This window comes from Papio anubis, chromosome 16, assembly GCF_008728515.1.
Source record: "Papio anubis isolate 15944 chromosome 16, Panubis1.0, whole genome shotgun sequence".
In the NCBI taxonomy this organism is placed as follows: Eukaryota; Metazoa; Chordata; class Mammalia; order Primates; family Cercopithecidae; genus Papio; species Papio anubis.
This window is the reverse complement of record NC_044991.1, coordinates 58,355,641-58,379,554: the sequence shown is the minus strand read 5'-3', so window position 1 is coordinate 58,379,554 and position 23,914 is coordinate 58,355,641. Positions and strand designations below refer to the sequence as shown.

Sequence of the window (23,914 nt, the reverse complement as noted above, 5' to 3'; positions counted from 1 at the left end):
GTCGCCCAGGCTGGAGTGCAGTCGTGCCATCTCGGCTCACTGCAAGCTCCGCCTCCCGGGTTCACGCCATTCTCCTGCCTCAGCCTCCCTAGTATTTGGAACTACAGGCGCCCACCACTACACTCCGCTAATTTTTTTGCATTTTTAGTACAGACAGAGTTTCACTGTGTTAGCCAGGATGGTCTTGATCTCCTGATCTCGTGATCCACCCGCCTTGGCCTCCTAAAGTGCTGGGATTACAGGCTTGAGCCACCATGCCCTGCCGTTATTTGCCCATTTTTAAATTGGATCATTAGATTTTTTTTCCTATAGAATTGTTTGAGCTCTTTATATTTCCTGTTATTAATCCCTTGTCAGACAGGTCATTGACAAATATTTCCTCCCATTCTGTGGGTTGTCTTTTCACTTTGTTGATTGTGTGCTTTGCTGTGCAGAAGCTTTTTAACTCGATGTGATCCCATTTGTCCATTTTGCTTTGATTGCCTGTGTTTGTGGGTTATTACTCAATATTTGCCCAGACAAATGTCCTGGAGAGTTTCCCCAGTTTTCTTATAGTAGTTTCATAGTTTGAGGTCTTAGATTCAATTCTGTAATCCATTTGATTTTTTAATGATGTTTTGTATATGGTAAGAGACTAGTTTCATTATTCTGCATATGGATATCCAGTTTTTCCAGCACCATTTATTAAAAAGACTGTTGCTTTTAATAAACAACAGTTTATGTTCTTGCCAGTCATGCCAGTGTATATTCTTGGCACCTTTTTCAAAAATGAGTTTACTGTAGATGTGTGGGCTTGTTTCTGGATTCTCTATTCTTTTCCATTGCTCTATGTGTCTGTTTTTATGCTAATTTTACAACCATGCTGTTTTGGTTACTATAGCTCTGTGGTATAATTTAAAGTCAGGTAATGTGATTTCTCCAGAGTTGTTCTTGTTGCTTAGGATGGCTTTGGCCATCCTGCATTTTTAACCCTTTTCCCATTTTCACCCAGAGTACTCGCTGGTGGCACTTGCAGTGCCAGAGTTTACCCTGAGATAACTTTGCCATGAAATATGTCACCTTTATTATTATTTTCACATCGTTCTAATATATTGACTTTGAAAACACAAGTTATCATTCTATTTGTAGCATCTTGTTTTTAGCAATGTAAATTTCCATTTACAAAATATAGAAATTCTTGATTGCTGAAAATGTCAAATTCTAGAAAGCATAGCATTCCTATGTTAATACTGTTCTCAAACAGTTTTTGGCCAAAGAGTCATTTAATGAATCCAGTTTTTTCCAAAATAGACGATTCTGATGATTCAGATGATACTGATGTTAGTTCTGTTCAAAAATAATTCCAAGAACAGTTTGTATATTTTATTTTCACACTGAAAATCAGTCAGCCTCAAGAGGGTGTTAATGTAAAATTAAATGAACACAGGCAGTGAGCTGCACTTTTTTTTTCTAAACAGTAAAAAATTTTCCTGATTTTCTTGGCATCCGGTGGTATTAAACATATGTGGGAGAAATACAGCTCAGCAAACTCTTCCAGGAGCTAAAGTGCTGATCACCCCTACTGGGCAATTTCACAAATATCTCCTATATTTTTCTCCTTTGGTAGTGGGGATGGGGAGGCACAATGTTACACTGGGCCTCTCTCCTCTCTCTCTCTTTCTCTCTCCCTCTCCTTTAAAAATGTTTCTTCTCTCTCAATATTTCATTTCTTATTTGTATTTCTGAATGAGGGAAAAGAGTTGATGGGACAGTGGAGTGGGAAAAAGAAGAGCACCAATAAAACCTCTTTTCCTGTTTCACTATTTTCATTCCAAATTCCTTCTATCTCATAATTGATGGAATCTTTTGAACTTATTAGTTAAAAAGTGTCTTTCTTGTTTCACAGGAATTCATACTGGGGTGATCACTCAGAAGAAAAGGTGAATACCAGATGTTGTAAGCTATTGGACTGCCACAAGTGATATCTTTACACACCATTCTGCTGTCACTGGGTATGTATGAAGTGCTGCATACAGACAGAGGAGAAAGGCAATTGACCTCATCTAAAGTTAACCAAAACTTTCTCTTGGGGCTGTTTCTTTCCATCAGACCTTACAGTTGTATGGGATAATAGCGTATCTCATAAGGCCTGAGCTTTCTTTAATAATTTCTAGAAGCAGACGTTATTGTGTCATGCACATTCAGTGTTGCAAATTAATGGTCTGGTGATCTGGGTGGCATGGCATTTTCCCCTTCTCTGGTTCATCACCCATGATAGAACAGTAAAGGTGATCACTTAAATTCCTTGCTGTGCAGTGTTCTGTATTCCTCAGGACACAGAGCTTCCTCTCTCCCAGGAGCCATGAATCTCCTGATACTGACCTTCATTATCTGTGGGTTGCTAACTCAGGTGACCAAAGGTAATGGAACCCTATAAAGCAGAGATGATGGAACTAGGATGAGTTGTTGCCCTTGGGCTCCCCTGGTATCATGATGGGAAGAGAGGGAATCTACAGGAAAAATCTGGGCCAATAAAGAGCAGCAGAAATGCTCTTATTTTGGCAGCTCCATGCCCCTAGTCTCTGAGAATCTTTCTGTTAGGGACATCTAGCAAGCTGGGATGTCCTCTGAGGCATTTCTCCAAAGACAAGAATTTCCTTAATGCTCTGAGCCACCCTATCTGTCTCTCTACGTAACTATCCAATGTTAGCTCAGCCTCACTTCACTTCTATTTTGGTTATTCTGTTGTATCTATTTCATTGTTGTGTCCTATTAGATCTCCTACCATCTTGAATTCTTCTTTGCCCGTAGAGTACCTTCAGAGGGAGGCCCTCATTTTCGTGTTCTTAGATATGGTGAACAAGTCCATTGACAGTTTGTAGATTCTGTAGCACTATCATATGGAAGAGACAATATATATGTTTGGGGTAGAAGTGGAAATAAGTGGAGTGAAGACAGGATAGAAAGACTAGTGACCAATGGGGAACTTCTAATTTTAGATGAATAGGAACAGTCTGTTTCCACTATTTAATAATGCTACTTTTGAAAATTGTTAACTTTTTATTAAAAAATAATACTTGCAATTGACTTATGTATCAAGAAATTGATAGATTTATAGGGTTTAAGGAAAAGAAAAGGGTTTGCCTATCCAAGAATACCAGTTCTTCAGTCTTCCCCTTCAGAATCAATCAATGTTACCAATGTCTTATATATCCTAGCAAATACAAATATACTTATTTGCCTGTGTATACTTTTTAGATTTTTTAAAAATGCAATTGCAAATGCACCATGTGAATTGTTCTGCAATGTACTAGCAATATATTAGAGACATCTTATCCATACATAAACCTAGTTCATTATTTTTAATCAATAAGTAAAACTTTGAGGAGGAGCAGATGAATCTCCTCACATTAATTACTCCGCTACTGATGAAAAATAGGTCTTTAATTATCAAAAACAATTCAGCAAGAAAAATTTGTAAGCAAATGTATGTCTTTCCATTTATGACTGGACACATGGACACACACACACACATACACACACAAATCACCTACCAGAAAAGCTGAACTACTCTTCTCTCCTATCACCAGCTGCAAGAGTGTCAGTTTCCCATACGCTCATCAGTCCTTTTTGTTTTTTCTACTACATTCTTCCAAGTTTTACAGTCTAATATGTGAAAATGATGTCCTGATGTTTGAATTCATGACACTTCAGTTATAAATGAGTTTGAACATCCAGTCCATTAGATTTCTAAACTTTCTTATCTTTATATACTAAGAAATTTGGCTTTTGTTAAATTTGGAGGTGTTACATGTTGCCTAGAAAGATGCTATTCATGTCTATTAAATGGTTAAAACTGTGCCTATGATCTGTTATGTCTTGATTCACATGTTGATGTAATATGAGTTACAGAATTAATATCTACTTTCACTTCTGATTATAAACTGCTGTATTTGTTGAAAATTTGGAAATTTTGAAATTGTAAAGAGGTAAAAAAAATTATAAAGAAGTTAAAAGAGACAAAATATTTTTGATCAGTTTTTCTTCCTCAGTTTTCTTGTTTAAATAAAAATGTATAGCATACTTATAGATTTTCTATTAAACTATTAGTATTTTCCCGCTTACTAAATATTTTCCAAAAACTATTTCCAATGACTGCATAAAATTTTATAGAATGGATACTGTTTAAATTACTTAGCCAAATTTTTTTTGCATAAATAAGTGCATTTACATTTTATAGACAAGGATGGCTAGCATAACATTTCTTATACATAAATCATTCAGCATAAAATTCCTGGAGATGTAGTCTTTTCTGTCTGCTTCATGTATTATCAATTTTTGAATACTTGCCAAGTCCTAAAAATGAAAGATTATATTTAGTTAATTTTTATTTATGTCTGTGAGTAATGGGGAAGTCAAACTCCAAATACATGCTTAATGTATATTTAACTTTTCTACAAATTGTCTATGCTTCTTTTTCTCTTTTATTTTGGAGAGTTCGTTTTCATTTCTTTTGATTTTGTGATTTTCATTTTTGTGTTCTCTTACAGGTTTGGTTTTGAAATTTAACTATTTAGTCTCTCTGGGCTTTATATTATGTGTTTTCAAGTGAGATAGCCCCTGATGGCTTGTGAAGCAACTTTTTACCAAGCCAAGCTATCAGTGGACTGCTATCAGTAGATATATTTTAAGTTGTTGCTAGCTGATTTTATATCTGGTATGTGTGGTAAGAATTCCACACATGGGATAATGTTTTAGCTAGATGGCTCCCCTGCTTAGAAACATGCAATTGCTAGTCATATTTCTAATTTTAGAATTTTGAGATACAGCTTGATGAAGATCACATGTCCTAACAACATAATAGTTCCAGACTGAAGTTCTTTGAATAAAATGACTATTGTCACTCTAGAAAAAAAATTATGAATTATTCTCAATTGCCATCATTCTACTGCTTAGACCAAATTCTTGGAATTATCTTTGATTTTTCTATATCCTATGACATTCATATCTATTAGGAAGTCTATTACATCTGCCTGCAAATTATATCCAGAATGCAATTATTCTCGTCACCTCCATTGCTGCCACTCTGATTCTAGTCACCATCATCTCTCACCTGTGTTACTGCCATAGCTTCCTCAGGATCTCTGTCCTTCTGCTCTTCCCTTCCACCCTCTTGTGAAGTACACATAATGCATAATCCGCTTACACTGGAAGTCAGATCATGTACTTTTGCTCAAAACTCTGCTATGGCCCCCTCTATACTCAGAGCAGTAACCAGAGTCCATACAATGGCTCACCTGGCCCTGCAGGATCTGGCCCTTATGACCTCTCTGACCTCATCTCCTACTATTATAGTCCTTGTTCACTCCGCTACAGCCACACAGGCCCCAGTGCTCTTCCCCAAACATAGCAGACTTACACAACCCATAGAGCTCTGTTTGTTTCCTCTGCCTAGAATGCACTTGCTGGTGTGACTAATTCCTTTACCTCCTTCAAACTGTTTAATCATCACCTTGTTACACAGGCCCGTGCAACTCCTGTTTATGAATCTTCTATTGCCCTTACATCTATTCTCCCTTCTTTCTGCAAACCATTTATCACCTTTTCATCTACAAAATAAAGTACTTTGTTTTTTATTGAGGTAAAATATACATATATAAATTACCATCCTTACCATGTTTTTACCATATTTTCATGTATACCTGTTGGCCATTTGTATATCTTCTGTTGAGAAATGTCTACTCAAATCTTTTACTCATTTTAAAATCAGATTATTTGTTTTTGTTTTTGTTCGCTATGGAGTTGTTTGAGTTCCTTATGTTAATATATTTTTGGTTGTTAATTCCTCATCAGACGGATAGTTTGCAAATATTTTCTCCCACTCTGTGGGCTATATCTTCACTTTGTTGATTATTTCCTTTGCTGTGCCCAAGCTTTTTAGTTTGACGTAATCCTAATTGTCTGTTTTTGCTTTGGTTGCCTGTGCTTTTGCGGTCTTACCCAACAAACCTTTGCCAAGACCAATGTCTTGAAGTGTTTCCCTAATGTGTTCTTCAGGTAGTTTCATAGCTTCAGGTCTTAGATTTAAGTCTGTAAACCATACAGTCTAGCAGGGAGTGCGCTTGCTTTTTATTGTCTATCTCCCTCTGCTAGAAAGTCAGCTCCATGTGATTTTTGTCTGTTTAGTTCACAGAGGTACCTCAAGGGCCCAGGATGGTGCCTGCACCATAGAAGGGGCCCAAAATTTTGATGACTGTGTGGTTATAGCCTAATTTAATAATGGAGGGGATAACATAAAAGCAGTAGGAAGGAATATAAGTGAGAAACAATTTTGAAGAATAATTGACAGAACAAGGCGATTCAAAGACAAAGGGGAAGAAGATAGCCAAGATGACATATTTCAAGTACGGATAATGCTGGAGGAAAAAAATTAAGATATAAATCTTTGTAGATGTGAGGAATGAAGAAGCAAGGTTAGAGTTTGTCTGGCACAAAATAAGTGGAAGGTCTAGACTTGAAACTTACAGAAAATTCCACGAAGTACAAAGTAAAATGGAGCCAGTAAAATAACAAAGATAGAATAAATGACTCTAGAAGAGCGAAGGTAAAATAAATAATCGGTGAAGTTGGACTAGAGCCAATATTTCCCAGAGGATAAAATATGAACCAAGTTATTGTGAGCCTAACACAGATATACATACATACATCTATATATGCTTTATATATATTATCACATTAAATTCAAGCAAGGTTGTTTAGAAAATTACTTGCTCTTCTGTACATATGCCAGGCTTCCTCCTCCATAGAGCCTTATCTCTAGCTGCTTCCTCTGCCTAGAATATACTTATCTAGGTACTCCTTGGGCAATTGTCTTGAGAAAGATGATCAGGCAGTTTACTGCTTGATAAATGAACATACAATGCAGCACACTGGTTTCCCTTTAGATTTATATCTTCACCCCTCAAATAAGTAGTCACACTGCTTGGAAATCCTACTGCATTTCTCTTGTAAATGAACCTTCCCTCTTTTTCTTTCTTTTTTTGAGACAGAGTCTTGCTCTGTCACCAGGTTGGATCGCAGTGGCCCGATCTTGGCTCACTGCAACCTCCGACTCCCTGGTTCAAGTGATTCTCCTGCCTCAGCCTCCAGAGTATCTGGGATCACAGGCACGTGCCACCACATCCAGCTAATTTTGTATTTTTAGTAGAAACAGGATTTCACCATGGCCAGTCTGGTCTCGAACTCCTGAACTCAGGTGATCTGCCCGCCTCGGTCTCCCGAAGTGCTGGGTTTACATGTGTGAACCACCACACCCAGCCTGCTTGTTTCTTTCCTCATTGCTTGCAAACACCATTTCATTCTTCAAAACAAACCTGAAAGGCCTCCCTTAATCTTACATTGCCCTCTAACAAGTTATTTATTTCTCTGCTTTTCTATGGAGCTAAACTTCTTTTTTTTTTTTTTTGAGATGGAGTCTCGCTCTGTCACCCAGGCTGGAGTGCAGTGGCCGGATCTCAGCTCACTGCAAGCTCTGCCTCCCAGGTTTACGCCATTCTCCTGCCTCAGCCTCCCGAGTAGCTGGGACTACAGGCACCCCCAACCTTGCCTGGCTAGTTTTGTGTATTTTTTAGTAGAGACGGGGTTTCACCGTGTTAGCCAGGATGGTCTCGATCTCCTGACCTCATGATCCGCCCGTCTCAGCCTCCCGAAGTGCTGGGATTACAGGCTTGAGCCACCGTGCCCGGCCTGGAGCTAAACTTAAGAGTTTCATTTACAGATCCTGCATTCACTTCTCTCTCATTCACATTTTGACTAACTGCAATTTAGTTTCTTTTCTCACACACTCGGAAGCTGCTCTCCTCAGTATGAAGTGACCTTCATACTACTAAAAGCATGGACACTTTCCTGCCTTCATCTTTTTTTTTAACCTCTCAGCGGTATTTGACCACAAAATGACCACTCTGTTCTTTAAGAAACAGTCTCCTCTCCTGCTTAATGTAGTCGCATCAGATACAACTTTCCCTATAACCTTTATGCATTTTCTGTTTTCGTGCATATCAGCCCAACCTGCAACTGTCAGTATCTCCCAGTCTTTCAACAACTGCTTGTGAAATACCCCTGTATATGGCAATCCAGAAATGCCAGAAAATTATCAGCTGTCTCCGGGATCATCTATTAACTATGGGGGAAGCTGGATAAATAGTCCAGGTCCTTTGAGCCTCATGTAGAATAACTTTGGGGCTTGGTAATATTTTTTTTTTCCTGTGGTAATTCCCTTATTTGCAGTTCAAGGCTATTATGGGAAGAAAACAAATGATTTTAGTTCTTCAAGGTTTTTCTGTAACACTGCACCATTGGGACCTGATGCCCAATTAAACATTTTTTTAAGTTGTTTGGTCTTTTTTTAAAAATAAAAACTAAATGCTATTTTTGCTTTTACTTTTAGTTGACATGTAATAATTGTTCATACTTAGAAGATGCAGAGTGATATTTTGATATATGTGTACAATGTGTAATGATCAAATCAAGGTAATTAGCATATCTATCACCTCAAACATTTGTCATTTTTTTATGTTGGGAATATTCAGAATCCTCTCTTCTAGCTATTTGAAAATATACAATAAATATTGTTAACTACCGTCACCCTATAGTGCTATAGAACAGCAGACCCCTTTTGGCACCAGGGACCAGTTTCATGGAAGACAGTTTTTCCAACAGGGTGAAGATGGTGGTGGGGATGGTTTCAGAATAAAACTGTTCCACCTCAGGTCATCAGGCATTAGTTAGAGTCTCACAAGGAACACACATCCTAGATCCCTCACATGCACACAGTTCACAATAGGGTTCATGCTGTTATGAGAATCTAATGCCTTGGCTGATCTGACAAGAGGTGGAGCTCAGGCGGTGATGTTCACATATCTGCTGTTCACCTTTTGCTGTGCGGCCTGGTTCCTAACAGGCCATGGACCAGTACCCATTGGCTGCCTGGGGGTTGGGGACCCCTGCTATAGGACACTGGAAACTTTTCCTCCTATCTAGGTGTAATTTTCTATCTGTTAACCAACCTCTCTCTATCCTCAATTCCCCTCCCAGCCTCTAGTAATCACTATTCTACAGTCTACTTCTATGAACTCAACTTTTTTAGCTCCTACTTATGAATGAGAACACGTGGCATTTATTTTTTTGTGTCTATTTCACTTAACGGAATGTAACATGTCCCCCAGGCTCATCCATGAGTCTGAGGCTTATTTGTAGCCTGGCTGCTGGGCTTCCCTGTGGGATTGTCCTCTGAGCAAACAGAACACAGCCATGTTGCTGGCCAGCAGTTGATAGATGATCTCATGATAATAACAGGTTATAACTCACCTTTTATTGGATTTCTTGCTTTCCTGATTTCTACATTTCTCCACTGATTTTTTTGAGGGAGGAATTTTCTCTCAACTAAACTATTATATTCAAATCTTTGCTGGAGCTCTGCTTTGCTGGGGGTCTGCTTTAAGACTCTAGTGTCTTATTCTCCCGTTCTGATCTGACTTATCTTATTGGTCCTTTTAAGTCGTTTCCTCTTATCTGATCTCTTATCTTATCTGATCTCTTAATATTGAAACTCACTAGAATTTAATTCTATTCCTCTTTTTTTTCTCATATTATTTCAACCCACCATGGTTTATCAATTTCTGTACTTTAAATGCTATCCGTAAGCATCACATTTATTGATTTGCATATGTCAAACCAACCTTGCTTCCCAAGGATAAAGGCTACTTGATCGTAGTGGGTAAGCTTTTTGATGTGCTGCTGGATTCAGTTTGCTACTATTTTGTTCAGGATTTTTGCACTGACGTTCATCAAGGATACTGGCCTGAATTTTTTTTCTTGTGTCTCTGCTAGATTTTGGTCTCAGGATGATGCTGGCCTCATAGAATAAGTTAAGGTGGAGTCCTGCCTTCTCAATTTTGGGGGAATAGTTTCAGTAGGAATGATACCAGTTCTTCTTTGTATATCTGGTAGAATTCAGCTGTGAATCCGTCTGGTCCTGGGCTTTCATTTTCATCCTTTCTATCCAGGTTTCGTATCAGTCTAAGTATCCTCTCTCTTTCTGTCCCTGTCTCTCTTTTTCTACCATCCTCCTTTTCTCCACATAACTTCTTTAATGGCACATGGCACAATTTTAATATACACTTTTTGTTGTCCTGTTTGTCTCTTTCAATGGCTTTTTGTATTTGACATAATATTAGTCTAGATGTCAGTCAGTATAAACTTTTGAATGAATGAAAAGTTGTTGTGTTGATGCCAGAGTTAAAAATTTGACCTATATTTTATTCTCTACAGGTAGCTTTGAACCCCAAAAATGTTGGAAGAATAATATAGGATATTGCAGAAGACGATGTTTAGATACTGAAAGGTACATACTTCTCTGTAGGAACAAGCTATCATGCTGCATTTCTATAATAATATCATATGAATACACTCGACGACCACCATTTCGTGTGATTCACCTAGAGGATATAACATTTGATTATAGTGATATGGGCTCTTTTACTGGTTCCCCAGTATCTAAGTTGAGTGATCTGGTAACATTTGACGCACGGGGAGAAACCATGACCCCCAAGACCAATACTCCCGAGACTACTATGCCACCATCCGAGACCACTACTTCCAAGACTACTATGCCATCATCCAAGACCACTACTTCCAAGACTACTATGCCACCACCTTCTCAGATGGCTCTTACTCATAATTAATTAACATTTACTTCTGGTATGGAACAACTAGAAATACTGCTGGAAATACTATCCAAAGAGCTGATTCTACCAATCTAATTTCACCTGGAAAATTCCATCAGGGATTGGATGAGCATGGGGATGGACATAGTTTCTACTACTAAGACAACAGCCAAGACAGTTGCCTTGCAATTAGAAACATGTAGACAGAAATGTATAGAAGATACAAGGATTCTCTTATTTGGACTTAAAGTCTTTATCTGTCTTCCTCTGATGTACTAAAATATGTGAGCTAATTTTTGTCTTAAGTGAACATTTGTATGTCTATGTATTTTTCCATACCAAAAACAAAAACGAAGACCATTGTTTGGAGCTGCCTATTATGTCTAAGACAAGAATTTTTACTTTAACAGTGCCTGGCCCACTGCTATCATATATAGGAGAACATATAAAAGCATATAGAAAGACGGTTCCAGACAAATGTTCCCTTCTCTACCCTCCACCTTTTATTGTAAGAACTTACAATACTTCTGTGTGTCATGACGTCAAATTTTGTTTAAGGTTCTAGCTGGTAACTAACAGTTAGTTAGTTAGAAGCTAATTCTTTCATTCAGCACAAGCACTGATCTCACTGGATAGAGATAAAAGTGGGACTTGCCTTGAGAGTACATCATATTAAATTAAAAGCTGCATCTCAAATTCTACTTATCTTTCCAATCTTCTTTCTGCTTAGAAGTCCAACTTCCAACTATGGCAGCCTCATAACATGCCTCCTCAGGTCTCTGTTTTGTCCATGAATGTTAGTTGTGTGCAGTGTTTCTATGCTTCATATGGCTGTACGCATGTGACTGCTGTTTGTATGGCAACAGATGGGTCAGTAAGTGTTTTCTATGATACTACAGAGAAGCGGTTATTAACTATAAAGTTGATTAGGTTTTTTTTTTTTTTTTTTTTTTTTTTGAGACACAGTCTTGCTCTGTCGCCCAAGCTGGAGTGCAGTGGCACGATCTCGGTTCACTGCAAGCTCTGCCTCCTGGGTTCACGCCATTCTCCTGCCTTAGTCTCCTGAGTAACTGGGACTACAGGCACCCGCCACCACGCCTGGCTAATTTTTTGTTATTTTTAGTAGAGATGGGTTTTCATCATGTTAGCCAGGATGGTCTCGATCTCCTGACCTCGTGATCCACCCGCCTTGGCCTCCCAAAATGCTGGGATTACAGGCATGAGATACTGTGCCCAGCTGACTATTATTATTATTTTTTAACTTTAAGTTCCGGGATAGAAGTGCAGAACATGTAGGTTTGTTACATAGGTATACATGTGCCATGGTGGTTTGCTGCACCCATCAACCCATCATCTAGGTTTTAAGTCCCACATGCATTAGCTATTTGTCTTAATGTTCTGCCTACCCTTCCCCACACACCCTGACTGGCCCCCATGTGTCATATTCCCCTCCATGTGTTCTCATTCTTCAGTTCCCACTTATGAGCAAGAACACGTGGTATTTGGTTTTCTGTTCCTGTGTTAGTTTGCTGAAGATGATGGCTTCGAGCTTCATCCATGTCCCTGCAAAGAGCATGATCTCATTCCTTTTTATGACTGCATAGTATTCCATGGTGTATATGTACCACATTTTTTTAACCCAGTCTATCATTGATGGGCATTTGGGTTGGTTCCATATCTTTGCTATTGTAAATAGTGCTGCAGTAAACATGCGTGTGCATGTGTCTTTGTAATAGAATGATTTGTATTCCTTTGGATATATGCCCAGTAAGGGGATAGATGGGTCAAATGGTATTTCTGGTTCTAGATCCTTGAGGAACCGCCACACTGTCTTCCACAATGGTTGAACTAATTTACATTCCTATCAACAGTGTAAAAGCATTCTTATTTCTCCACAGCCTTGCCAGCATCTATTGTTTCTTGACTTTTTAATAATCGCCATTCTGACTGGCATGAGATAGTATCTCATTGTGGTTTTGATTTGCATTTCTCTAATGAACAGTGATGTTGAGCTTTCTTTCATATGTTTGTTGACTGCATAAATGTCTTCTTTTGAGAAGTGTCTGTTCATATCCTTCACCCACTTTTTGATGTTTTTTTTTTTTCTTGTAAATTTGTTTAAGCTCCTTGTAGATTGTGGATATCAGACCTTTGGTAGCTGGGTAGATTTCAAAACATTCCTCCCATTCTGCAGGCTGCATGTTCACTCATGATAGTTTCTTTTGCTGTGCAGAAGCTCTTTCATTTAATTAGATTCCATTTGACAATTTTGGCTTTTGTTGCAATTGCTTTTGGCATTTTTGTCATGAAGTCTTTGCCCATGCCTATGTCCTCAATGGTGTTGCCTAGGTTTTCTTCTAGGGTTTTTATGGTTTTGGGTATTACATTTAAGTCTTTAATCCATCTTGAGTTAATTTTTGTATAAGGTGTAAAGAAGGGGTCCAGTTTCAGTTTTCTGCATATGGCTAGCCAGTTTTCTCAGCACCATTTATTAAATATGAGTAAATTCACACATGACACTGTTAACCTTAAATGTAAATGGGCTAAATGCCCCAATTAAAAGACACCGACTGCAAATTGGATAGAGTCAAGACCCATCGGTGTGCTGTATTCAGGAGACTCACTGCACGTGCAAAGACACACATAGGCTCAAAATAAAGGAATGGAGGAAAATTTACCAAGCAGATAGAAAGCACAAAATAGCAGGGGTTGCAACCCCAGTCTCTGTCAAAACAGACTTTAAACCACCAAAGATCAAAAAAGACAAAGAAGGGCATTACATAATGGTAAAGTGATCAATTCAACAAGAAGAGCTAACTATCCTAATATATGTGCACCCAATACAGGAGGACTCAGATTCATAAAACAAGTTCTTAGAGGCCTACAAAGAGACTTAGACTCCCACACAATAATAGTGGGAGATTTTAACACTCACTGCCAATATTAGACAGATCAATGAGGCAAAATTAACAAGGATATCCAGGAATTGAACTCAGCTCTGGATCAAGTGGACCTAATAGACATCTACAGAACTCTCCACTCCAAATCAACAGAATATACATTCTTCTCAGTGTCACATGACACTTATTCTAAAATCGACCACATAATTGGAAGTAAAACACTCCTCAGGAAATGTAAAAGAACTGATTAGTTATTAATAAATTGGGCTGATGCTTGGGTGCTATTGAAAGCCACAATATCAGACGCCAGAATGTCTCAAAATCAAAAAGATTTATTCCACTAATTATTTTTTATGTGATCCAAGCCAAGCTGCCAGTGACTATGGCTGTAGTTTGGATGTTGACCATCAGACCACTGACCTTTCAGTAGACCTCATATTCTAATAGGTCTTAGACCACCAGTTAGGGTGTCCATCATTCAGATTTGATTGGGACAGAGGGGCTTCCCAGAACATGGGAATTAGAGAGATAAAATGAAGGAAATCCAGAGTAAATTGGGACAAGTTGATCACCCTCACTTCAGTGTACTTCTGTCTAACAAGCTCTTTTTCCATTTTTCATGGCTATACCTCATCACATAGGTCATACATTGGCTTTTCACAGAAACAGTCTAGGGTGCTCTTTTTCCATATTTCTGCCTCAACTGTCATTTCCTGAAACATACTCCTTGACCATGCAGAGCACCTCCCACTCTACTTTGTATTATTTTCTTCCCATCATTTGAACTCTGAAATCATTTTGAGTATTTACTTTCTTTCTGATTTTTTTTTTTTTTACTAACTTATGGCCTAACACCCCTGCTATAATGTACATATAGTCCTCATCTCTTGGTCTTGTTGACATCTGTGATCCAAACTGCAAGAACAGTGTGTCACACATGGGAAATCCTCAATAAAAGTTTGCGAACAAATTATTCAGGCAGTTATCTTAATATATATGAGAAGGTTATAGAATATAAAACAGTAGTCTTCAAACTGCAATACTGGTTACAAAAAGATTTTTCAAGCTATACATATTGATAGTTTAAAGGAATAAAATTTCAGACCCTCAACTTCCAAATTTCTTACGATGTTTTGGAGCATTCTTAACAGGCTCTTCTTCTATAACTCTCAGTTCTCAATTTTCCTTCTCCCCCTCTGAAAAGAAAACTTACCTCTCACCCACCCTTTATCGGACAATCATGGATTGCCCTGAGTGAACAAACCTCCAGTGGACAATTGAAATACTGGTGCTGATATTTAGAAAGTGAATAATCATAGACTTTGCATAACAAATCCTTTGGAAATAAAAATGTTTAAAATTTTTTTTATTTACAAAAGCAATGATGGGGGTGTCAATCAAGTTGATGGTTAATATTAAATAGATCCTTAAAGATAAACTTTAATAATAGCCTACTATGAAATTGTTAGCATATAACTTGGAAGAGGTTAAAAGAACTGTGTAAACATTAGAGTCTTATGTTCAAAGAGATTTCACAATAATAAGCTACAATGTATGTCTATGTTTTGTCATAGAGAAATGTGATAGAAAGATTAATAAAAGACTTGCAAACACAGAAATATAGTACATTAGGATCAAATTTTGTAGAGAAGGTTGAATAAAAACTAAAGGTTTAAAAAGAAAAAAAGATATAATATTCCCAATTGCTAAAAAAGAGCTTCTTTGCGTATTTATTAAATGAATTATTGTGATTAGCAAATTGTCATGCATTCATATTCCATTGGATGTATTTGGTATTTAGTTATTACATGTCAATATTTGTAATATGCTATTAATTGTCTTTTTATGATTAAAATTTAAGATGAAATAGTTTATTTCCTAATTTTAAATTGTATTGGGAAAATACACACTTTATTTTTATGCCGAGCATAGACTTTTTGTTCCTTCTAATTGGAAGAGAGCTTTGCAATTTGCAATTAGTATATGTGTGACTTTTAGGAATGCTTTTTTTTTTTTTTTTGAGACGGAGTCTCACTCTGTCTCCCAGGCGGCAGTGCAGTGGCGCGATCTCCGCTCACTTCAAGCTCCACCTCCCGGGTTCACGCCATTCTCTTGCCTCAGCCTCACCAGCAGCTGGGACTACAGGCGCACACCACCACGCCACGCTGATATTTTTGTATTTTTTAAAGTAGAGACGGGGTTTCACCGTGTTAGCCAGGATGGTCTCGATTTCCTGACCTAGTGATCCGCCCGCCTCGGCCTCCCAAAATTCTGGGATTACAGGCGTGAGCCACCGCGCCCGGCCCAGGAATGCTCTTAACCACTTCATCAAGCATCAGCGTTGGTGCTGTCTAGATGTTGGTTTTGATTGCCAACATACAAAAGAAAAGGGAAATTATAAAAGAGAAAAGAAACAAGTGAGTACAGTTTCAAAATCTGTCCTGCAAATGTGTTTTAAATCAAAGAAATCATCTTTGACATGAGCTATTCGCTTTATAGTCATTCAGAATTGCTTGGTCTCTGTCTCCTGAAGACTGTGGTTAGGATTATTCCTGATGAATGAGAAAGTTACCATAAATCAAAGATAAAATGAATAGAATAACTTAACAGTTGACTCTCAGAAGAGGGTATCTACTCTCACTTTGCACTGGTTTTATATATACATATATATATACACACACACACATACACACACACACACATACATATACATACACACACGTAATTGTATAATATGTATACTTTTATAGATTGATTTAGAAGGTACAGGTGTTGTTTTCTTATATGCATATGTTACATAGTGGTGAAGTCTGGGTTTTTAGTTTAGCCATCACCCAAATAGTGTACATTGTACCCATTAAGTAATTTCTCATTTCTTAGTCCCCTTCTACCCTTCCAAGTTTCCAGTGTCTATTACCCACTCCTTATGTCCATGTGTATACTTAGTTTCCACTTGTGAGAACATGTAGTATTTGACTTTCTGTTTCTGAGTTATTTCACTTCAGATAATGAAAACATTCACTTCGGATAATGAAAACACATTTTCCAAAATTCAAAGAGGTTTGAAAAACTCGTGGCCTAATACTCCCACTATAAATTTTATTTTGAAACTGTTCATACTCCTAGAATGAACAGAGGCTTCAAACACTCTCTGGTATAAACTGATGATGATTCTTCTACTGCTGTGATCATTCTGTTTTTCTATGATTCCTGGATTTTCCTTTTCCATGAATGTGGGCTTTGTGGCATAACTTCTACTTCATTTATATCATTGCCCTTTAGGATCTCCTGTAGGCTCAGTAATCTATCACTTCCCTATATGGGACTGACCTCCAAATTACTGACTTTATATGTTGTGTGTGTGTGTGTGTGTGTTGTGTGTGTTTAGTATTTGCATTTTGCTACATTCTTATATAGTTTCCAGCTCAAGTCTGAAACTCTCTACCTCTTTATCTATGCTGCCTGTATTAGGTATATGATTTGATAAGTTAGACATGTGACATATATTTCCCCCTTTCTCTGGGTTGTTTTTTTATTATTTTATCAATGGTGTATTTTGAAGTAGAGCAGTTTTTAATTTTGATGAAGTTCTCTTTTTTAAAAACACTTTTCTTTTTGGTGTCATATCTAAGAAATCTTTCCCTAATTTAAGGTCATAAATATTTATTCTTGTATTTTCTTCTAAGGGTTTTAGCTTTCACAGTTAGCTATATGGTTCTTTTTAATTTAGTTTTTTGTATGATGTAAGGTAGGGGTCCAAATTCTTTTGCAGGTGGTTCTCCAGTTTCTCCAACACTATTTGATAAAAAGACTATTATGTACCCACTGAATTGTCTAGGCATCCTTATAGAAAATCAATTAATAATACATGTGATAATTTGGGCAGATCTTTGGAGAGAAAACACCAAGAGTGGATGGAGAGGCAACACTGACACCAAAGCTGAAGAGAGAGGAAACTGGAAACTCTGCATGAGCTGCCTGAACATTAGAGCTAGTTCCTGGCCCTGAGTGGCTCCTGGGGAAGGGGTAAGTAAGGGGACTAAGGAACATCCTGCTTTTGCCATGGACCTCTGGGATCATAGCTACAGGGGACCCCATGTCCCTCACAGATTTGTAGGCTAGCAGGGGGATCTACCCAGGGAGCAGGCAGAGACAGGGCTTCAGCCAGTGTGAAGCCCAGGAGCTTTTGTGCGTGGGGCAGCTCTTGCAGAGCGTGACCACAGGTGCCCATCCCCAAGCGCTCCCCATCTCCTTCTGAGAGGCTGTAGCCCCAGCTGACTGCTGGACCTGGAGAGAGTGGGGCCAGCTTTGCCATGGGACTGGGGTGCATCTGTTCTGCAGGCTCTCCTGACTGCCAGCCCCTCCCATGGCCCCTGCTTAGCCACCCTGCAGGAGCATGTGCACAGTGCAGCCTCCACTGCTAAGCCTGAGTGCTTTGCTCCACCGGAATACATTCCCAGTGACCTGGGAACACTTCAGATCCCCCTGAAGTGCAGCTAGAGCTTGACCCCAAGCCACAGATCATCCCAGTGCCCCAGGGCTGCAGCACACAGCTTAGGAGCATGCAGCTGAGATCTGTGGCTGACAGGCAAGTAAAGGAGAAGCCCCCAATCTCAGAGCATTGAGGGGGCAAGATGTGTGGGTTCATAGGCCAGCTTGGGAGCAAGGTGTGCCTCCCTCTGAAGGGTTGGTCTGGAAAGGGTGTGGCCCATCTCCCTGCCATGGCCTCTGCCCAAGGAAGCCCCACAGCCTGGAACACCTAACAAAAGAAACATAGAAATGATGCCAGTGATCAGAGTGGGGTCCCTAAAGGCCCAAGAGCAGACCTGGTGAGGAGTTATCTCTCCTGCTCCACTTACCATAGAACATGCCTGCGAATGGAAGGACATGCAGAAGAGCTGAATAAAAGCCTATGTACCAGTCGCTACTTAAGCATCAATGACTAGATCTCAGACCCAACTACAACACCAAAGATGATTCTGCTAATATACACCCCTGTGAAACCAAGTGCAAGAATTTGCCCATACATAAAGATTCTGTACAGAGCCATGGCCCTCTGAAAACATCCAGAAATGAACTCAACTGACTATACTCAACTTACACCACAGTTAAAAGAAAACCAGCCCCCTCCCACCAGAAGAGAAAGAATCAATGCAAGAACCCCAGCAGTTCAAAAAGCCAGAGTGTCCCCTTACCCCAAAATGAGCCCACATATCTCCCCAGCAGTGATCCTTAACCAGACTGAAATGACAGACATAGAATTCAGAATCCAAATGGCAAGAAGCTCATTGAGATTCAGTAGAAAGTTAAAATCCAATCCAAGGAATCCAGTAAAATGATTCAATCACTGAAAGATGAAATAGCCACTTTAGGAAAGAACCAAACTAAACTTCCAGAACTGAAAATTTTACTACAATAGTTTCATAATATGACAGCATAACAGTATTAACAGAATAGACCAAGCTGAGGAAAGAATCTCAAAACTCAAAGGCTACTCCTTCAAATGAACAAAGTCAGAAAGGAAATATCTTTAAAATTGAACAAAACCACGAAGAAATATGAGATTATGTACAGAAACAAAACTTCTGACACACTGGCATTCCTGAGAGGAGGGAAAGAGAGTGAACAACTTGGAAAATATATTTGAGGATATACTCCATGAAAATTTCCCTAATCTCACTAGAGAGGTTGACATGCAAATTCAAGAAATACAGAGAACCCCAGCTAGATAAAATACAACATGACCATCCCAAGAAACATAGTCATCAGATTTGCCAAGGTCAGCATGAAGGAAAAAAATCTTAAAGGCAGCTAGAAAGAAGGGTCACTTCATATATAAAGAGAATCCCATCAGGCTACACCAGACCTCTCAGCAGAAACCTGACAAACCAGAAGAGATTAGGGGCCTTTTTCAGAATCCTTAAAGAAAAGAATTTCTAACCAAGAATTTCAAATCCCATCAAACTAAGCTTAATAAACAAAGAAGAAATAAAATATTTCTCAGACAAGCAAATGCTGAGGAAATTCATCACAACGAGACATGCCTTACAAGAGATTCTTAAGGAAGCTCTAAACTTACAATCAAAACAACAACATCTGCTACAAAAAAAAAAAAAAAACAAAACAAAAAACTTACGCATACAACTCAAAGACACTATAAAGCAACTACACTATCAAGTCTACATAATAACCAGCTAACAACACAATAACAGGATAAAAATCTCACATATCAATACTAACCATGAATGTAAATGGACTAAACACCCCACTTAAGGGATATAGTGTAGCAAGATTGTTAAAAAGACAAGACCCAATTGCCTGCTGTCTTTAAGAGACTCACCTCACATGTAACCACACCCACAGGCTCAGAGTAAAGGAATAAAGAAAGATCTATCACACAAATGGAAAACAAAAAAGAGCATGAGTTGTTATTCTTACATCATATAAAACAGACTTTAAATCAACAACTATGAAGAGGGACAAAGAAAGGCATTACATAATAATAAAGGATACAATTCAGTGAGAAGACTTAACTGCTGGGCCTGGAGAGACTGGGGCCACCTTTGCCATGGGACTGGGGTGCGTCTGTTCTACAGGTCCTCCTACTCTCAAGCCCCTCCAAGGGCCCCTGCCTAGCGACCCTGCAGAAGCATGTGCACAGTGCAGCCTCCACTGCCAAGACTGAGTGCTTTGCTCCACCCGAATATGTTTATATTCTAAACATATATGTCCCTAACATTGGGACACCCAGATTCATAAAACAAGTTCTTCTTAACCTATAAAAAGATGTAGATAGCCATGCAATAATAGTGGGAGACTTCAACACCTCACTGAGAGTGTTAGACAAATCACTGAGGCAGAAAATTAACCAAAAAATCCTGAACTTCAACTCAATATTTGACCAACTAGACCTAATAGACACCTACGAAATATTCCACCCAACAACAACAGAATATAACCTCATTCTTCTCTTTGGCACATGGAACATATTCCGAGATTGACTCCATGCTCAGTCATAAAGCAAGTTTCAATAAATTAGAAAAAGTCATACTAAGCACATTCTCAGGCCACAGTTCAATAAAAATAGAAATGAATATCAAGATCTCTTAAAATTACACAAATACATGGAAATGCTCCTGATACCTGGGTAAACATCAAATTAAGGCAGAAATTTAAAAATTGTCTGAAATTTATAAAAATAGGGACACAATTTACCAAAATATCTGTGATACAGCCAAAGCAGTGTTAAGAGGGAAATTTATAGTGCTAAACGTCATCATCAAGAAGTTAGAAAGATCTCAGATTAACTATCAAAGTTTGCACTTAGAAGAACTAGAAAGAAAAGAACCAACCAACCCCAAAGCTAGCAGGAGAAAAAAAAATTACTAAAATCAGAAAAGAACTGAACAAAATTGAGATGCAAAATTCCATAGAAAGGACCAATAAAACCAAAAGGTGGTTTTTTGAAAGAATAAAAATGTTGATAGACTGCTAGCTACATAACCATGAAGAAAAAAGAAGATCCAAATAAATACAATAAAAAATGAAGAAGATGACATTACAATGAATCCCACAGAAATACAAAAGATACTCAGAGATTATTTTGAACAACTCTATGCACACAAATTAGAAAATCTAGAGGAAATGGATAAAGTCCTGCAAACATAAAACCTCCCAATATTAAAGCCAAAGGAACATGAAAACCTGAACACATCAATAACAAGTTTCTAAACTGAATCAATAATAAAAACTTACCAACCCAAAAAAGCCCTGGAACAGATGGATTCATAGCCTAATTCTACCAGACATAAAAAAAAGAACTGGTATCGATTCTACTGAAACTATTCCAAAAAAATCTAGGAAGAGAGGTTCTTCCCTAACTTAGTCTATGAAGTCAGCATCAGCCAGATACCAAAATCTGTCAGAGACACAAAAAAAGAAAACTTGAGACCAATATCCCTGATTAACATAGATGCAAAAATTTTCAACAAAATACTAGGAAACCAATCCCAGCAACACATCAAAATTAATACATCACAATCAAGTAGGCTTTATTCCTGGGATGGAAGGCTAGCTCAATATATGCAAATCAATAAATGTGATTCACCACATAATCAGAATTAAAAGCAAAAAAATATGATCATCTCAATAGATGCAGAAAAGGATTTGAAAACAACCCAACATACCTTAATGATAAAAACCCACAACAGACTAGGCACTGAAGGAACATACCATAAAATAATGAGCATCTATGAAAAACCCATAGCCACGATCATTCTGAACTGGTAAAAGCCAGAACCATTGCCTTTCAGAACTGCAACAAGACAAGGATGCCCACTCTCACCATGCCTATTCAACATAGTACTGGAAGTGCTACTAGAGCAATCAGGCAAGAGAAAGAAATAAAAGGCATCCAAATAGGAAAAGAAGAAGTCAAACTATCCCTCATTGCTCATGATATGATTCTACACCTGGAAAGCCCTAAATACTCTGGCAAGAGGCTGATAATACTGATAAACAACTTCTGTAAAGTCTCAGGATACAATATCAATGTACATTTCTATGCACCAATAACCTTCAATCTGAGAGTCCAATCAAGAACACAATCCCATTTATCATAGCCATTAAAAAATGAAAATCCCTAGGAATACAGCTAACCAACGAAGTGAAAGGTCTCCACAAGGAGAACTACAAAATAATTCTGCAAGAAATCAGAGATGATACAAATAAATATAAACAATTCCATACTCATGTATCAAAAAGATCAATGCCATTTAAATGCCTTTACCGTCCAAAGCAATCTACAGATTCAATGCTATTTCTATCAAAGTACAAAAACTATTTTTCACAGAATTATAAAAAAACTATTCTACCATTCACATAGAATCCAAAAAGTACCCAAATCACCAAAGCAATCTTAAACAAAAGGAACAAAGCCAGAGGCATCACATTACCCGACTTCAAACTATATTATAAACCCACAGTAACCGAAACAGCTGATACTGGTACAAAAATAGACATATCACTAATGGAACAGAATAGACAACCCAGAAATGAAGCCACACACCTACAGACACCTGATCTTTGACAAAGACAACAAAAATAAGCACAGGGAAAAGACCCCCTATTCAATAAATAATGCTTGGGTAACTGGCTAACCATATGTAGAAGAATGAAAGTGGACCCCTGCCCTTCACCAAATATAAAAATTAACTCCACAAGGATTAAATATTTAAATGTAAGATCTTAAACTATAAGAATCCTGGAAGAAAACCTGGAAATACCCTTCTCAACATCCACATTGGTAAAGAATTCTTGGCTAAGTCTCCAAAAGCAATTGCAACAAAAACAAAAATTGGCAAGTGGGACCTAATTAAACTAAAGAGCTTCTGCACAGCAAAAGAAACTCTCAACAGAGTAAACAGAAAACCTACAGAATGGGAGAAATTATTCACAAACTACACATCCACTAAAGGTCTAATATCCAGAATCTATAAGGAAATTAATTCGATAAGCAAAAAACAATATCCCATTAAAAATGGGCAAAAGTTATAAACAGACACTTCTCAAAAGACATACAAGTGGCCAAAAGACATGAAGAATTCTCATCATCACTAATCATCAAAGAAAGGCAAATCAAAACAATTACATACCATCTCATACCAGTCAGAATGGCCATTATTCAAAAGTCGAATAATAACAGATGCTAGTGAATCTGCAGAGAAAATGAAACACATACAGTCTTGGTGGGAACAAACATTAGTTCTGCCAGTTTGGAAAGCAGTTTGGAGATTTCTTAAGGAACTTACAAATGGAGCTACCATTTGATCCAGCAATCTCATTAGTGGGTATCTGTGCAAAAGAAAACAAATCATTCTACCAAAAAGACACGTGCACCTGTATGTTCATTGCAACACTATTCCCAATAGTAAAGCATGAAATCAACGTATGTTCTCGTCAATCATCAACGGTGGATTGGATAAAGACAATGTGTTATACATACAGCATGAAATACTATGCATCTGTAAAAAAGAATGAAATCATGTTTTCTGTAGCTGGAGACCATAATTCTAAGGAAATTAATGCTGGAACAGAAAACCAAATACTGTATGCTCTCACTTAAAAGTAGGAGCAAAACATTGTGTAGGCATGGACATAAAGATGGAAACAATAGACAATGTGGATTACTAGAGGGAGGAGGGAGGAAGGGGGGCATGGGTTGATAAACTATTGGGTACTATGCTTACTACCCGAGTGACAGGAAACATAACCCAAATGACAGCATCACACAATATACCCATGTAACAAACC

The 23,914-nt window shown here is 38.1% G+C and overlaps 2 protein-coding genes across 2 annotated transcripts in view; both read left to right on the top strand.

Annotated features, from left to right (window-relative positions):
* Positions 1-1,906: 1,906 nt before the first annotated feature.
* The window catches only part of DEFB126 (defensin beta 126), a 48,778-nt gene continuing 26,770 nt past the window's right edge, over positions 1,907-23,914 (top strand). Inside the window, exons 1-3 of the transcript XR_002515160.2 lie at positions 1,907-1,991; positions 10,309-10,381; positions 17,490-17,629. The gene's annotated coding sequence lies outside the window, so the exon portion shown is untranslated. The remainder of the gene's footprint in view (positions 1,992-10,308; positions 10,382-17,489; positions 17,630-23,914) is intronic.
* DEFB125 (defensin beta 125) lies at positions 1,988-11,633 on the top strand. Its single transcript, XM_003904912.4, has 2 exons — positions 1,988-2,399; positions 10,309-11,633. The coding sequence occupies exons 1-2, from the start codon at positions 2,342-2,344 to the stop codon at positions 10,719-10,721; spliced, it is 471 nt and encodes a 156-aa protein (XP_003904961.1). The 5' UTR covers positions 1,988-2,341; the 3' UTR covers positions 10,722-11,633.

Bases quoted from the DNA above. Each gene is read 5' to 3' on its own strand.
- DEFB125 (XM_003904912.4), top strand. From the start codon at position 2,342: ATGAATCTCCTGATACTGACCTTCATTATCTGTGGGTTGCTAACTCAG. The intron at 2,400-10,308 runs GTAATGGAACCC...TATTCTCTACAG, and splicing joins GCTAACTCAGGTGACCAAAG to GTAGCTTTGAACCCCAAAAA.